This window comes from Phascolarctos cinereus, unplaced genomic scaffold, assembly GCF_003287225.1.
Source record: "Phascolarctos cinereus isolate Bilbo 61053 unplaced genomic scaffold, phaCin_HiC Scaffold_4;HRSCAF=312, whole genome shotgun sequence".
Taxonomy (NCBI): domain Eukaryota; kingdom Metazoa; phylum Chordata; class Mammalia; order Diprotodontia; family Phascolarctidae; genus Phascolarctos; species Phascolarctos cinereus.
The window spans coordinates 133,741,736-133,756,255 of record NW_027555847.1 but is presented as its reverse complement, the minus strand read 5'-3'; the positions used below and the strand labels follow the sequence as shown (position 1 = coordinate 133,756,255).

At 41.6% G+C, this 14,520-nt stretch overlaps 2 protein-coding genes across 12 annotated transcripts in view; one reads left to right on the top strand and one right to left on the bottom strand.

Moving 5' to 3' along the window:
* HAGHL (hydroxyacylglutathione hydrolase like) overlaps window positions 1–14,520 on the top strand; it is a 57,833-nt gene that overhangs the window by 21,082 nt on the left and 22,231 nt on the right. For 7 of the 10 annotated variants that reach the window (XM_021006664.2, XM_021006661.2, XM_021006662.2 and 4 more), the window contains 3 exons: window positions 285–386; window positions 2,556–2,635; window positions 9,586–10,626. In XM_021006664.2, coding sequence (XP_020862323.1) covers window positions 285–386; window positions 2,556–2,635; window positions 9,586–9,751 — 348 coding nt within the window. In that variant the 3' untranslated portion in view covers window positions 9,752–10,626. Of the gene's footprint in view, window positions 1–284; window positions 387–2,555; window positions 2,636–9,585; window positions 10,627–14,520 lie in introns of those variants that run through there. The other 3 variants (XM_021006668.2, XM_021006670.2, XM_021006671.2) reach the window with 2 other exon arrangements.
* Window positions 10,977–14,520, bottom strand: part of CIAO3 (cytosolic iron-sulfur assembly component 3) — a 29,728-nt gene continuing 26,184 nt past the window's right edge. For both annotated transcript variants that reach the window (XM_021006659.2, XM_021006660.2), the window contains exons 10-11: window positions 12,790–12,947; window positions 10,977–12,239 (exon numbers count right to left, since the gene is read on the bottom strand). In XM_021006659.2, the coding sequence (XP_020862318.1) occupies window positions 12,001–12,239; window positions 12,790–12,947 (397 nt within the window). In that variant the 3' untranslated portion in view covers window positions 10,977–12,000. The remainder of the gene's footprint in view (window positions 12,240–12,789; window positions 12,948–14,520) is intronic.

Sequence of the window (14,520 nt, the reverse complement as noted above, 5' to 3'; positions counted from 1 at the left end):
GAGAAACAGACAAGTTCAATGGCAGCAGCTCTGGAGAGAGAGAGAAAAATAGAAATAGAAATATTTGGTGGGGATGGAGACTCATAGTTGTTGGTCAACAAAAGGTTTGGGGAATCCCAACCTATCTGCATGGATGACAGACATTGGGCTGATGTGCCCACCTCATTGTCCCCAGCTGAGCTTATTCTTGGGGTGGTTTAGAACATCCTTCTGTTGGCTAGATGTGCCAGGGCAAAATCCTGGCACTATGGAACCCTAAAGCATCTCTTCCTTTTCTTTTGCAGAAAGTGTTCTGTGGGCATGAGCACACTGTGAGGAATCTCAAGTTTGCTTTGAAAGTGGAGCCTGATAATGAAACTGTGAAAACAAAGTTGGCTTGGGCCAAAGTAAGTATTATAGAATTTGGGAAGACAAATGGGGCATTGAGGCAGTGTTGGGAGGAAGTAAGTGGAGGTATTAGGTAAGCTTGCTTTGAAACTGAGGACTTAGAAAATGCAATGGGGAAAGAAATTTATTTTATATAATATACCCTTTTGGTGTTTACAAGTCAGAACTAGCAGCCTCATTTTATTATCTAAACTTAACCAAAATACCTAAAAAAGGAGGCATGCTGGTCAATTTGTTAAGATTTTAAAAATCTCAGGTTTAAAGATGTAAGCTATTTGCAAAAACACTTTAGAATTGCTTCCCAAAGATGGTGGTGACAAATTCCCTTAGGTCTTTATTTCATGGAACACTGGGAAATAAACAACAATATATTTCAACTCTCTCATTTTCGCTTTGTAGAAATAAGGCAAAACAACTGATATCCCAGGAACACCTGGATAAAAGATTGTTTTTATCATTGCTCCTCCCTGTCTTTCCGTGTTGAGTGGGATGCTCGTCTTCATAATAATGGTCCATTTTAGGGACCTTTGGCAACCCAGTGTTTCAAAGGAAGGGGTTTTATTGGGTCTGGGCTATCAGGCATCCAGATGTAAATCTGGGAGAGGTCTTGCAAAGAAATTGTCAGGACCTGGTCAGTCCATTCAGTTGGGCTCTTGTGTTTAATCAAGCTCATCCTTCTTGGCTTGGCTGGCACTCTGACTCCTCTGTGCATTTACTAATAGACATTTAGTGCCAAGAGATGATGACCCAGACTGGAATGAGTTTTCTCAGCTTACTAGGATCAGCTTTCTCTCATTTGGGGATATCTTCCTCTTCTGGTCCTTAGTATACTGACCCTACTGGCACAGAGTAGGGATGTTAATGATTGTTAGATATTTGAAAGACAGGGGACTAGGGCAAATAGTCCTGACTGTCCCTCCCTTTGTATGAGCTGACACAATAGGTGTTCTCCAGTATCTCTACCACCAATCTGAGCCCCTTTCAGCTTTGGTGGCTGAAGTTTTCCTCCTTGCGGTAGCCGATAGAATCTAATTTACCTCCCAAGCAGAAAGTCCTTCCTGGTGTGGCGCTCAGAAATCCTCTCTTCACACGTTGCTTATTGTGTCCCGGAGGACAGGAGAATGAGCACTGATGAGAACTTTTTATAATCCCCGTTCATCTTGACATGTTCCATTAGGGACTTTAGCAGGCACTTTAATGAGTTGTTGTGGCAGAAGAAAGTAATCACTTGATGGGGAGCCTCTTTGCACTTGGCAATAGGTTGGTCCTTGGATAGCAGACACAGTTATCCAGCGAGCCCTACTTAAAACCAGTTCTTGAGCTCTCTTTCTCCTTTGAGAATCCGTGGTCACCTTCATGCCATAATGAGGTTTCAGAGCTTTGGCAAAGAATTACCAAGCCTTGCTAGTTACTAACAAGTTTATGTCAGCTTATGTGTATACCCTAATATTTAATGGTAGTTTATAACTACCAGGATACCTCTGGCCTATGTTCTTTCTCCCTTCTCCTTTCATTCCTTCAGTGTTTCGATGATTCCTCTGTCTTCTCCCATTAGAACTTTTGACTTTCAAATCCCCTCAGCCCCTTTATCTCAGTTTCTTTTACCCTGTTGGCTTTTGCTTCTCTTATCCCTTGATCCCTGCCAGTTCTTTTTGCTTTGTCCCTCAGTACTAGTGTGTTGACCTGGGTCAGCCACTTAGAAGGCAGCTGTACTAGCCTTTATACCATACTTAGCCCCTAGTATATTTCTGTTATAATGCATTGGGTTTATGGTACAATAATGATATTTTGTAACCCTCATCTGATGTTGCTTAGATGTGGGAGATGTTTCCAGGCCTTTCCATTGTTCTCCCCTTCGGGCACTAAGAGGGCTGTAGTAGTATATGGCCATTAATTCCTTCTTGTCTCTCCTTTTGGATGTGGGGCTGTTGTGTTGTGAAAGGAATGGAGACCAGGCTTAGGTCCCTGTGATTTCCAGCTTTTCTTCATAATGGGTGGGTAGCTGCTAGCAGGAGAGCCAGAAAACTAGAAGGGTGAGCTGAGCATTCTTTACCAAGTGCCTGCAGTAGCTGGTTCTGAGCCTGCATTTTGCTTTGGCTTTTTTGTTAACAACTTAAATGTGCTATGGCATGTGGAAAAAGTCATCACTGAACCTATTATTGTTCCAGGCTAGAGATGATGACGACATACCCACAGTGCCTTCGACCCTAGGAGAGGAGTTTCACTATAACCCCTTCCTGAGAGTAGTGTAAGTATCTTTCTGTTGGTTGGGTCTGCTTCAGCTCTGTAATATGGAACATATTCCATGTGTGTACATGCTCGATTGTCCTCTACTCTGACCTCTTCCTGTGTTCCTCCCCCCCCCGCCCCCAACTGAGCCTTACTATTGTAGGGAGGTGCTCTTCCTTCAACCCATCCCTTAGGTGTCCAGGGCTGCTGGAACTTCTGAATCCAGAACCAGGGATTCTCATTTGAAACCCTGTTTTGAAATCCTGTGTCTTTAGTTTGAGAAATGTGTAGCTCCCATGGGATGATGATGACATTTTTGTTCCAGGGGTTTTCATCATGGTTGTTGTGGGCCCAGAAATATCAGCTTAGTAGTTGAGTGAGAAAATTCACACTGGAACAGACAACATACTTAGAATGAGAAAACTTCCAGGTAGGAGAGCCATGTGGCAAGTGGCTTAAATCCTCCCTTGGCAATAATTTGGCCAGTTAGCGATGTCTTTATGGGACCATTTGCTGCAGTAAGTGGAGTATCCTTGGTAATGGAGACAGTTGGGCTCGTCAAATTTCCAAGCATAAAGGGCTGCTTGAAGCTCTGCCCTATCACATGTGTGGACTTTTGCCTGGGTAAGTGAATTTGTCATGAATGGGTTCAGTAAACCTGAAAAATAATAGTCATAGCATTGTAAAATGAGGAAGGACTGAGAGAGCTGGGTTTTGAGGAAACTATTAGGTTTTTGAAAACTTAACACAGGCCATATGCTCCATCCCTTCCTGGCCTTCTCCTTGCTCTCTAGGTCATAGATGGAAGGGCCTTTAGAGCCTTCTAGGTCAACTTCTGACTTGAAGTACAAATCCAATCTACAGCATCCGTAAGTGGTCATTCTGTCTCTACTTGAACGCCTCTGGTAAAACTCAGTGCGTCATGATAACGCCCGTCCACCTGTCTCATTTTTGGAGAATGATTGTTAGGAAGTTCTTCCTTGAATTAACCTGAGATCTATGTCCTTGTTACTTCTTATCTTTTCTCTGCCTCCACTCACTCTTCCCCAGGAAACATCCCTAGTTTTTTCAGTCAGTTCTTGCATGGCACGAGCTTGAGACCCTTCACCATACTGGTTACACACCTTCAGACAATCCCTAGCTCATCTGTATCCTTCCTAAAATGTAATGCCAAGAACTGAATACCATGCCCCAGATTTGGTTCAATGAGGGCAGGATATAGCAGGACTATTTCCTCCCCTTTTCTGGGCGCTGTGTAACTTTTAATGGAGCTAAGGTTGTACAGAGGCAGTGTTGTAGAGTAGAAGGCTAGCCTTGGAGGTAAAATGGGAGTTTAAGCCCCACCTCTGACACACACTGGCTGTGTGACCTTGGGCAAGTCACTTACCCAGGAAAACTCTCTAAGATTGAGTTGAAGAACAGTTTTCAACTTGCATTGGTAGAGGAACTTTTCCCACTGGGAGTCCCCTATTCCATTGAAATCACAGATCTTGGTTGCCACATCACATCAAGCCTGCTGTCCATTAAAACCTCTAGATCTCTTTTCTGACTGCTGCCTAGCCAACCCTCCCTCATCTCATACATGTGAAGCTGGATTTTTAAATTCAGGTTCTGTCATGGCTCATCTTATCAGATTCAGTTCAGTTGTTGAGTCCACATTTCTCCTCATGCACAAGTGGTTTTGTCAAATGTTTTGCTTAAAATCTAGGTATAGTATATCTGTTTTTCTCCCTTCATCTAGAAGTCCTGTCAAAAAGAGGAAATCTGGTTAGTGTGGCCCGACTTGCTTGGGAGCTCTTCTAGTTCTTGGGAGTACGGCTTCTTTTCCTAGCTTTTCACTAACTGTTTAATAATAAAGTCTTGGATTTTGCCAGGAATGGAAGTCAAAGCTCATTAGTTTATAGTTGACACACCTAATTCCACACCCTCCTCCTTTTTTAAAACAATCAGAACATTTGTCCTTTCTGGTCTGGGGTTACCTTTTTCACTGACAGTGGCCCAACAGTCACATTGTCAGCTTAGTAGCTTGGGATATAGTTCATTTGGAACAGGTGACTTGAACCCATTAAGGGCAGTTAATGTTACCTTACTTGGACATCTGTTCCCTATTAGCCATTTTTATTCTGTCCTTTCTAGCCCAGGGATTATTCTCTTGGAAGGGGAAATCATTCAGGACAGGAGCAAAATAAAGTGTTGAATATCTCTGTCATCAGTTACCATTGTCCAATTCACCATGAGTAGCAACAGTCCCATTCCTTCTTTGATCCTCCTCTTTTCCCAATACAGGGTCCCCCCTACCCCCAACATTTTATTTTGTTGTCCTTAGTATTCTACAGCTTCCTTTAACTTCTGTGTGTTTGGGCTTTAGCACTCTTGAAGCGTTCTTACAGGTCTGTGCCACACTTCTGTGTCCATTTTCCATTACTTGACTTTGCTTTTAGAGTTTCTACTTTTTTTTTTTTTGGTGAAGCAGTCAGGGTTAAGTGACTTGCCCAGGGTCACACAGCTAGTAAGTGTTAAGTGTTTGAGGCCAGATTAGAACTCAGGTCCTTCTGACTCCAGGGCTTGTGCTCTATTCACTGCACCACCTAGCTGCCCCTACATGTTATTTTTTTTTTAAATTATAAGCTGGTTGGCAAGTGTTTAATGCATTCACATCTATCCTTTTTTCCTCATTGAAACTGTTTCTCTTTTTTTATAGAATTTCATTCTGAAGAGCTTCCAGTTCTTCCTGGACTGCTTTCCTTTGCAGCATTTTAGTCTGTGGCATCCTATCATTTCCTGAAACCTTTAATATCTGCACTCCCAAAATCTAGGGTGAATATTAGATGCTTAGCTTTCCACGGGCAGCTAGATGGTGAAGTGGATAGAGCACTGGACCCGTACCAGGAAGACCTGAGTTCAAATCCAACCTCAGACTCTTACTAGCTGCATGATCCTGAGCAAGTCACCTCTGCCTGTTTCCTCATCTAGAAAATGGGGATAATAATAGCACCTTCCTTGTAGGGTTGCTGTGAGGGTGACATGAGATAATATTTTAAAGATCTTTGTAAACCTCTATGGCACTATACAAATGCTAGCTATTGTTATTACTAATTATTACAAATTCTGAGATAGTGTGGTCATTTCATCCCAAGGTTCCCATTGTTTCCACTCCAGCAGCCAGTTCCTCGTTTCTTCTTCAAGATGTGCTTCAGTTTGTCTGTTTTCTTGCTAAGATATGGTGTTCAAAAATGGACATAGTAGTCCTTATGGAGCATGACCAGGTAGACAACAGGGCTTCTTAGTGAAGTTAAAGATCACATTTGTTCTGTCGGCTGCCTTGCCAAGGTACATTGAGCTTGCATCATCCCTCCCCACCCCACCCCACCAAGTTCTCTTTTTTTTTTCTGTGAACTACTCCATAGTCACATACCTCCTCTTTGAGCCCTTGTGCCCACTGTCCCAACCCTTTTCCTTGTGTTTATCAGCATCTGACTTTAGAGGAATGCTGTACTACTTTATTGCAAGGAGAAGAGATTAGGAAGGAGGAGAAGAGGCACTGAGAAGTGTGGACTGAGCTGAGTTTTTACAGGCCTAACAATTTCCAAGGCTTCCTCCTCAGAGGGTCCAACTTTTTCTTGTTTGGGAAGTATCCCATACCCAACAGCAGTACAGGAAGACTAAACTAGCTCCAAAACCAATTATTCCTGCCTTGGAAATTGCTAGGCCTGTGTTTCCATAGGTATCATCAGGTGAAAGACAGTCCAGTAAGGGTCAGAGGAAGAAGAGGTGCTGATGAGGCCTACACAGTTTTCTTCCTGACAATAATAATACAGAAGTCTTCTGTCTTCCTGGGTCCTGTGTCCTAGGATGTGACCAAGAACCTCCCAAGACTTGTTAGACCTGATTACTACCTACTCCTTGTGAATGACATGGCAAAAATGATATTGCCAGAAGGAATCTAGAAGGCATTGCTAAGGATTATGAAATCTTGGTTAAGAAACTGAAAACTTGAGGGCTTGGAGATATTTTCTTTCATATTGCTGACTAAAGGCAGGGGCTTCAGAAGAGAAAGGCAGATTTGGGCAGTGAAAGGTTGGTTATGACATGTCTGAGGAGGGGACTTAGATTTCTGGACTGTGGCTTAAAATGCAGAAATGACACCCTCTTGGCCAGGGATGGAGTGTACCTAAAAAGAGCTAGTAAAAATGTATTTGTTTGCAGTATTACAAATCTAATCAAAAGTGAACTGCATATGTTTATTCACCAAGCTAGATACCATAAAAAGTAATTCCAGTGAAGGAAAAGTAGCAGTGGAGACTACCTAGGATTGCACGATAAAATACAAAATATTCATGACATCAGATACTTATTTACAAATGCACAGGACACAGATAACGAACAAGGTAAAGAAGTAAATTTGAGGGGCAGCTAGGTGGCGCAGTGGATAGAGCACCAGCCCTGGAGTCAGGAGGACCTGAGTTCAAAGCTGGCCTCAGACACATGCCACTTAACTAGCTGTGTGCCTAACAAAAGCAAAAAAAAAAAAAAAGAAAAGAAGTAAATTTGACCTTCTCTGGGATTTGGCAGGATGGAACTTATGATCAGAATATGGCTCTGGTAAGCTACTCTTTATGTAAAAGAAATAGGATAGGTAAAAGGAGGAACAGAGTAGTGACGTACCTAAAGAATATATGTTCATCTGAGGAAATCCAGATATCAGAATCAGGGGAAGAATTGATAAGCACATTTAGGTGAAGAACAACAGAAAAATAAACAATATTGTTATGGGGTAGTGTACTGTAGACCACTTAGAAAGAGGAAATGGATGAGAAGTTCAGGAAATCAACTCTATGCTTGGCACACAGGCATGATAGAGAAGTGATAGGGTACTTCAGTTAACTGGACATCTGCTGGAGTTCTATGCCAAAAGGAGAGCAAATGATAATTTCTTGATGTTTCCTAATGATAATTCCATTCTTCAAAAGTTGGAGGAAACAAGAGGAACTTCTTTTCTGGACCTGATTCTCACCAACAAGAAACAACTGGTCACTGAACAGAAATGAGAAACTTATTGGGTGGGGGAGGTGGGGAGGGCAAGCTGGGCACAGTGTGCTGTGTCTGGGAGCATCTAGAGTCTGCGAGTTCAGATTTCAAAGGGTTCAGAGAAAGGATAGGGAGGATTTCGTGCACTAAAATTCTACAGGGTAAGTCAGCCTAAGAGGGATGACTTCAGAATGAAATTCTAAAGATGGAAATGGAAGCAATTCTGTTGAGGGACAGAGGGTGCAGTTGTCCAAAGAGACCACTGTGTATACCTAGGAAACTCACTGAACTACAGGGGTTTAAGACAGCTACAGAAGATGAATAGTATTAGTAATGCTAAAGCTCAAAATGGGTGGGGAGGTGGTGAGGAAAGCTAATGGGAACAAAACAGGGTGAGTTTTTTTTAAAGCTATATTGAAGAAAACAGGAAGATCAAAGAAGCAGAAGACTGCTGCTGCCAGGGTGGATGGGATGATGATAAATAGCTATGATGATGGAAGACAACATGGAGCTACTCAACTTTTAATTTTTTTCTGTCCCCCCCCCCCCCCAAGAGGAATATGTTTGGCCTGGAAAGGACAAAACAAAAATGGCTCATAGGGAGTTGAGATTCCAGATAAGGAGATAGTGAGAGAACACCTAGCTGCTTTTGATGAGTTCAGATCTCCAGGACCAGATGAATACCAGGGTACTGTAAAAGAACTTTTGAATGTAATTGCTGTCCCACTGCCAGTGATCTTTAAAGACTGTGGTGAATGGGAGAGGTGCCACAGGATGGATTTTGAAATAAGGAAGAAAATAGAGTCTACAAATTAGGCAAGAGAAGTTTGACTTCAATTCCTGGCAAAATTCTAGAACATATTTTTAAAAGGGATATTGAATGTACAGTTAGAAAAGAAAGCCGTGATAATAAACCAGCATGACTTCAAGAACATGTCACATAAACACCATTTTCTGTGATTAGACTTGTAGATGAGGGGAAGCAATGGCATTACATGTACCCCTATCTACCAGACTAGTAAGTCTGCTTGAATTTCAGCAAGATATCTGATAAAATTGCATGTCATTCTTATGGGTAAGAGCAGAATGTCAGTTGGAAGAAAGGGCATTTAGGTGATTTCAGAATCAGTTAGATGATTGGGTCCAAAAAGTAGACATTAATTTTTCAGTATCAACTTAAAGGGAGGTGTCTCGTGGAGTGCCCCGGGGATCTATCTGTCTTTGGTCATGTTCTGCTTAACATTTTTATCATTGGCTTAGATAATGGCATAGGCAGCATACTTCGACTTTTGCAGAAGATACGGAGTTGGGGTGGATAGTTAACAGGTTAGATGAGAATCAGGCTTTAAACTAGAACAGAAGTCAGCCTGTGTGGCCCACTGCCTGTCTCTGTATGAGAGCTAAGAATGGTTTTTATGTCTGTAAGTAGTTTTATTGTACTTAAAAATCTTAAACCGTCCTGAGCTCAGGGCTGGATTTGGTGAGTGGTTGTAATCTGCTGACCCACAGACTAGAACATTGGGCTGAATTTGATAAAATGAAATTTAAATAGTGATATGTCTTAGATTAGGGTAAAAAAAATCTCAGGTATAAAATCTGTGAGGCTTGGATAGACAAGGGGTGTCAGATTGGGTCTGGCTGCTGATTGGTGGTTGGAAAATCTGTGATTCCAACAACGGCCAGGACCTCAAGCAATGGAAGAAACTGCTGAACTGCTAGTCTCATAGCTAAACTGTGCCTCTCTACACTGCCACTCATCCTGATCTTTGTGGGCACTCCTGGTTTATTGAATTATCAGTATTTCTCTCAAAGATGCTAGGAATATAGGTTGTGTTTCAGAGTGCACAATTTTGTTTGCTATTGTAACTTTTTCTGAACCCTGATGGGATTATTTTACATCTCTAAGATTCTTACTGAACTAAAGCTACCTTTTAATTGTAGAGAAGAATCTGTCCAGAAATACACTGGGAAAAAGGATCCGGTGGAGGTCATGAAAGTTCTACATATGGAAAATGACAATTTCAAAAAACCTGCGGAACCACTGGACCCTCGTGCAGTCCTTGCACTAGAGTGGGGCCTCTTGGGCTCTTTAGTGCAAAAGAAATAAAGCCAGTAAAACCAGCACTTGCAAGTTGGGCCCATCTCTCCTGACATTTGGCAACACTATAAGTGGGAAGGACTCCTACAGTGGTACATTGCTTGTTTTAAATTAATTCTTCAGAGAGCTTCTCCTGGGCTTATTTTGGCCTACTGCTGATAAGATTTTGGGGGTGAATCTTTGATTTTTTTGGCAGATGGTTTCTTCCTGTAGTTGGGTAATCTGTGGTTTTAATCTGATATGGTATTATTTCAAAGGGGAAAGAGCCCTGTAGCCAGAATCAGAAGACCTGGGTTTGAGGCCTGGCCCCATCCTCTACTGGCTATTTGACCTTGGGCAAGTCTTCTTCAGCTTCATCTGTAAAATTAGGGGATTGAATTAAATGCTCTCTGAAATCTCCTCTAGCCCTAAATTTATTATTCTGTTGCTAGTTTATCGCTTTTCTTTCTTCCTCCCTTCCTTTTTTTTTTTCTTGGAAGGGCAGCAGCCACTTATGGGTCCAATTCCAGTACTGAGGAGGGTATGGAAGCTTTAACCTACTGTTTTTTCCAACCTGGGCTGCTTTGCCCCTCCTTTGGCAGCGTGGTGGCCCTCTTCTTCTGGAAGCTCACCCTACTGGTGCCAGACTTAGCATATCTGATTGGCTTTAGCCCTGTTGTCCAGAACTTCTCAACTCAAATGTCACCCCAGCCTCAGTTTGTCCAGTCTCAGGGACTACAGATGTGCACCATCACACAGCTGCAGCCATATTTTTTTCTAAAAGGTATTAAAATCTAGTTTTAATCATGGGCTATAACCTTTCCTTACATATCACTATTGCACCTGCATTGCCTATAATATGTAGAGAAAGTCTGTGGAAATAAAACCCATTTTGGAAAATGGAATATGGAAGCCAAGTTGATTTTAAAAAGCTGCTTAATAGCACTGTGAGAGCTCACAACCATTTTCATGTTACTGTGCAGAACCTATTTTTAGGAATGATGGGGTTTTTTTTCGAATAAAGCTTAGAAAAAGCTTTTTTTAATTTGAAGAAAATGTCAGAGGGAGGAACTTATCCTTTAGAAGTGTTGAGTGGCTTTCTCATAGCTTAAAAGAAAAAAAAGCACAAAACCGTATAGTAATTCAGTCATGGTTCAGCCTGACCTGCTGTATAGAAGCTACAATTTAGAGGACTTCACCTAACTCCCTCTAGTCAGAATCTTGACAGTGAAAAAAGAGGCTCACAACAAGGAAATGGAAAAATGCCAGGGGCTGATTTTTAATATTGCTCATTAGTCAATATGCAGAATTTAGAACATAATTACACATAAAGAAAAAAAGATTCTAATGACTATGGGAGTCATTGACGCATCGTAAAAAATAAATACTATGTTTTACCTGAGAGCAGCACACAGATGAATTCTTAAGGCATCTGAGTGGGTTAGATGCTTGACACATTGAACCTAAGAACCTGAATATGCCGTTTGTTTTCATACCCAGGCGGTCTGAAGTTTTATCATTTGACTAAGAAAATGACTTTAATTCAGTATTCTATAACATGACTGGTAACACCAAGGAATTAGGGTTAGATTCTTGTCAAGACAACCTCAGTTCCATCTGGTACTTTCATTTTCCCCAATCCACAGACATTTTCAGGGAATGACTAAAGGCTCACATTTTGCTTTACATTAAGATCTGGGGTCAATCATCAGCTAGTAATCTATTTTTTTAAAAAAATGATGCCAGCACCACTGCATTATTGGAAAATCTCATAACACTTGTGTAAAAATAAGAGAGACAAACACCCAAAGAGATCAATGAAATCATCCTTGGGCTCTTAGATCTGATCCTGGTGACAGAAACTCAAGTCACATAATACATGGAAGTGTTTACAAAATCACTTATATGAAAACTAGATTGAATAGGTGTTGGGGTGTGGTGGTGGTGGGGGAGTGGGGGAGAGAGTCTAGAGTTTTTAACCTCCTTGGTTAAACTCCAGGGCACATAAAATGTAATGCAAAAATGTCTTGTCCCATCCAACTAGAAACCCACCTTTTAACTGGTTTCCATTTTTATCTGATGGCCCCTTTGCCTCAATATAGCTCTAATACCAGGCCCAGGAGTAGTCTCGCAGTTTGTTTTTCTTAGTGAGCAATTGGAACGATGGCTTGGTTAGGATTTCTTCCGGTGGGGCCAAACTCAGCCAACTTCAGCAGCCTTTGATTTTCATGGTGTTCTTACTCATTCAGCAGAAATCACATGTGGGACACCCTGCTTCTCTACCACTTAATGTTAAATCCAGAGCTCATCTTCTCTACCGCGTGATACTGTGTATGCAATGTTTTCCTAGCTTCTTTGGAGGTCTCCCCTTTAAGCCACTGTTCATATAATTCTCTGATTTCTGGACTTGTCTCAGGCATTACAGTCCTAACCATCTCATATAGCTTTTCAACTTGTTGGAGAAGGTCCTTACTGGATATAGCTTCTGCTTTGATCTGACCACCACCATTTAAACAGCCTAAATGAAAAAGAAAAGCTCATGAATTTGGAATGAGATGTTCAACTTTAAAGACACCAGAGGAAGCAATTACAGCAATTGAAAAGGTATTCAGAACTACAAAGGTCTAGGCTTGATGCTACAGGGAGAAATAAAGATGATATGGGGAGAAAGAAGGTGAAATAAAGCACCAAAATTATCAAGGACTGATTCGGAACAGCCATTACTCTACTACCTTCATCTTATTTCCCCCACAAAAAGAACAAAACATGAAGAAAAGGCCTCAACTCTGTTCTTCCGGGATTCTGGAAGGGTCAGGATAAACACCATTGGCTTACTTCAACACTCTGGGAAGTAGGATCAGCAGTACTTTGCTGCTGCCCCATCCTGGTCACTGTGAAAGGCACAGTCCTACCAATTAAAATCAGATTCTACTATTCCCTCCCTAATCCTAACTTCACCGAAAGTTAATTTCAACAAATTTCTATATTTATATAAGAAATCATTAGGTCTTGCAGGGGCCAGTACAGCTGCTATGCTAGCCCGTTAGAGGTAAAACTTTATCTTTTACCTGATGGACAGGCCATGACTTCCACATAGTGATATGGAGACTTTCCTCTCTTGAGTTTCTGCACTAAGTTCTGAATGTTTCTAAATCCATATGCCAGTGCAAAGTGAAGTAGAACTGTACCATCTTTTTCTAGCGTCACTTCTTGGAAATCTTTGTTTCTGACATGAAAAAGGAGAAAATGTAAGAATGTAAGAAACTTTGTAATCAATTATATTTGCATACAGAATATTCCATCTTCTGTACAGATTGGGGAATGGGGACTTAGCAGACTTATAAGGAAATTAGGCAATTTGTGGCTTTTCAAATAGGGTACAAACTCCCAAGGTTGTATCCTATGACGTTTATGCTCTATTCCCTTAGCAGATGTGGCATGACTAGAGTACAACTGGGCAGAAAATTGGACCCAGGAAGGAATGGCAACCAAGAAGAGTTGGTTGATGTAGAAGGATTAGCCTTGCTTTGTACTGAAGGAGAAGGTAACAAAGTAATTATCAAGAGTCCTCGTCACTTCTCTTGGCAACAAGCTTTGAACCCGGAAGGAAAGGAAAGGAGGGGAGAGAGGCACGCCACACAGGCTGATTTAAATGAACAGTCAGAGGAGGATGCCAATTTTGGTTGCTGTCTTTTCAAACTATCGCCAAACTCCTGGGGAAAGCAGCCTATATTTATTGTCTCTACTTCATTTATTCTCACTCAGGTCTCAATCCCTTGCAATTTGGCTTCTCACCTCAGCACTGAATTGGAACTGCTCTCCCCAGTTACCAATATCTCTTAACTGACAAATCTGATGGCATCTTCTCAGTCCTCATCCTTCTTTTCTGCAGCATTTAAAACTGTTGACCAACCTTTCTGGGACCTCTCTGGGACAAGTGTCTGACCACATGACACACTCTGTCCCCCTACTTGTGGGTGTTCTTCAAGGTGCTGTCCTATTTTCTCTTTAACACTCTTGTTGACCTCATCAGTTGCTAAGGGTTCACTTATCTCCATGTAGAAAACTTGAAAATCTACATATCCACCCCTGGTCTCTTTCCTGAACTTCAGTACTCTATCACCAGCTGCCAGTTGGACATTTCAAACTGAATGTCCTCCATGCATCTTAACCCAGAATGTCCAAAACAGCTCAAAAATCTTCTCTCCAAAACCCATCCATCTTCTGAATTTACCTATCTGTTGAGAGCCCAGATTCAGAACCTTGGGGTCATCTCTAATTCTTCACTCTTGCCCATTCTAAAAATACAATCAACTGTCAAATCTTGGCAGTTCTACCTCCACAGCATCTCTCACCCCACCCTCTCCACTCAAGTGGTGGTTACCATCTAGTTCAAGCCTGAATCATTGCCTCTTCTCCCCCTCTCCAATCCATCCTCTAGTTAGCTGCCAAAGTTATGCTTATTAAGTGCAGGTCAGATTATGACATTCTCCTAAGCCCCATTATTCAGTCGACTCCAGTGGTTCCCTCTTCCCTCTAGAATCAAATGCAAACTCATTCACTAGTCATGTAGAACCATTCACAACCTGGTTCCAGCCTATTTTTCCTATATTTTCCTTATTACACATGATTTTCATAGTCTTTGGTTCAATCAAATTGACCTCAGAATTTACTGTTTCCCACACAAAGCACCCACTCTCCTATCTCTGTAAAGCTGTCTTCCATGTCTGGAGTGAATTTCCTCCTCAATTCTAGCTCCTGGAATCTCTCGTTTCCTTCAAAGCTTAGTTAAAATGCCA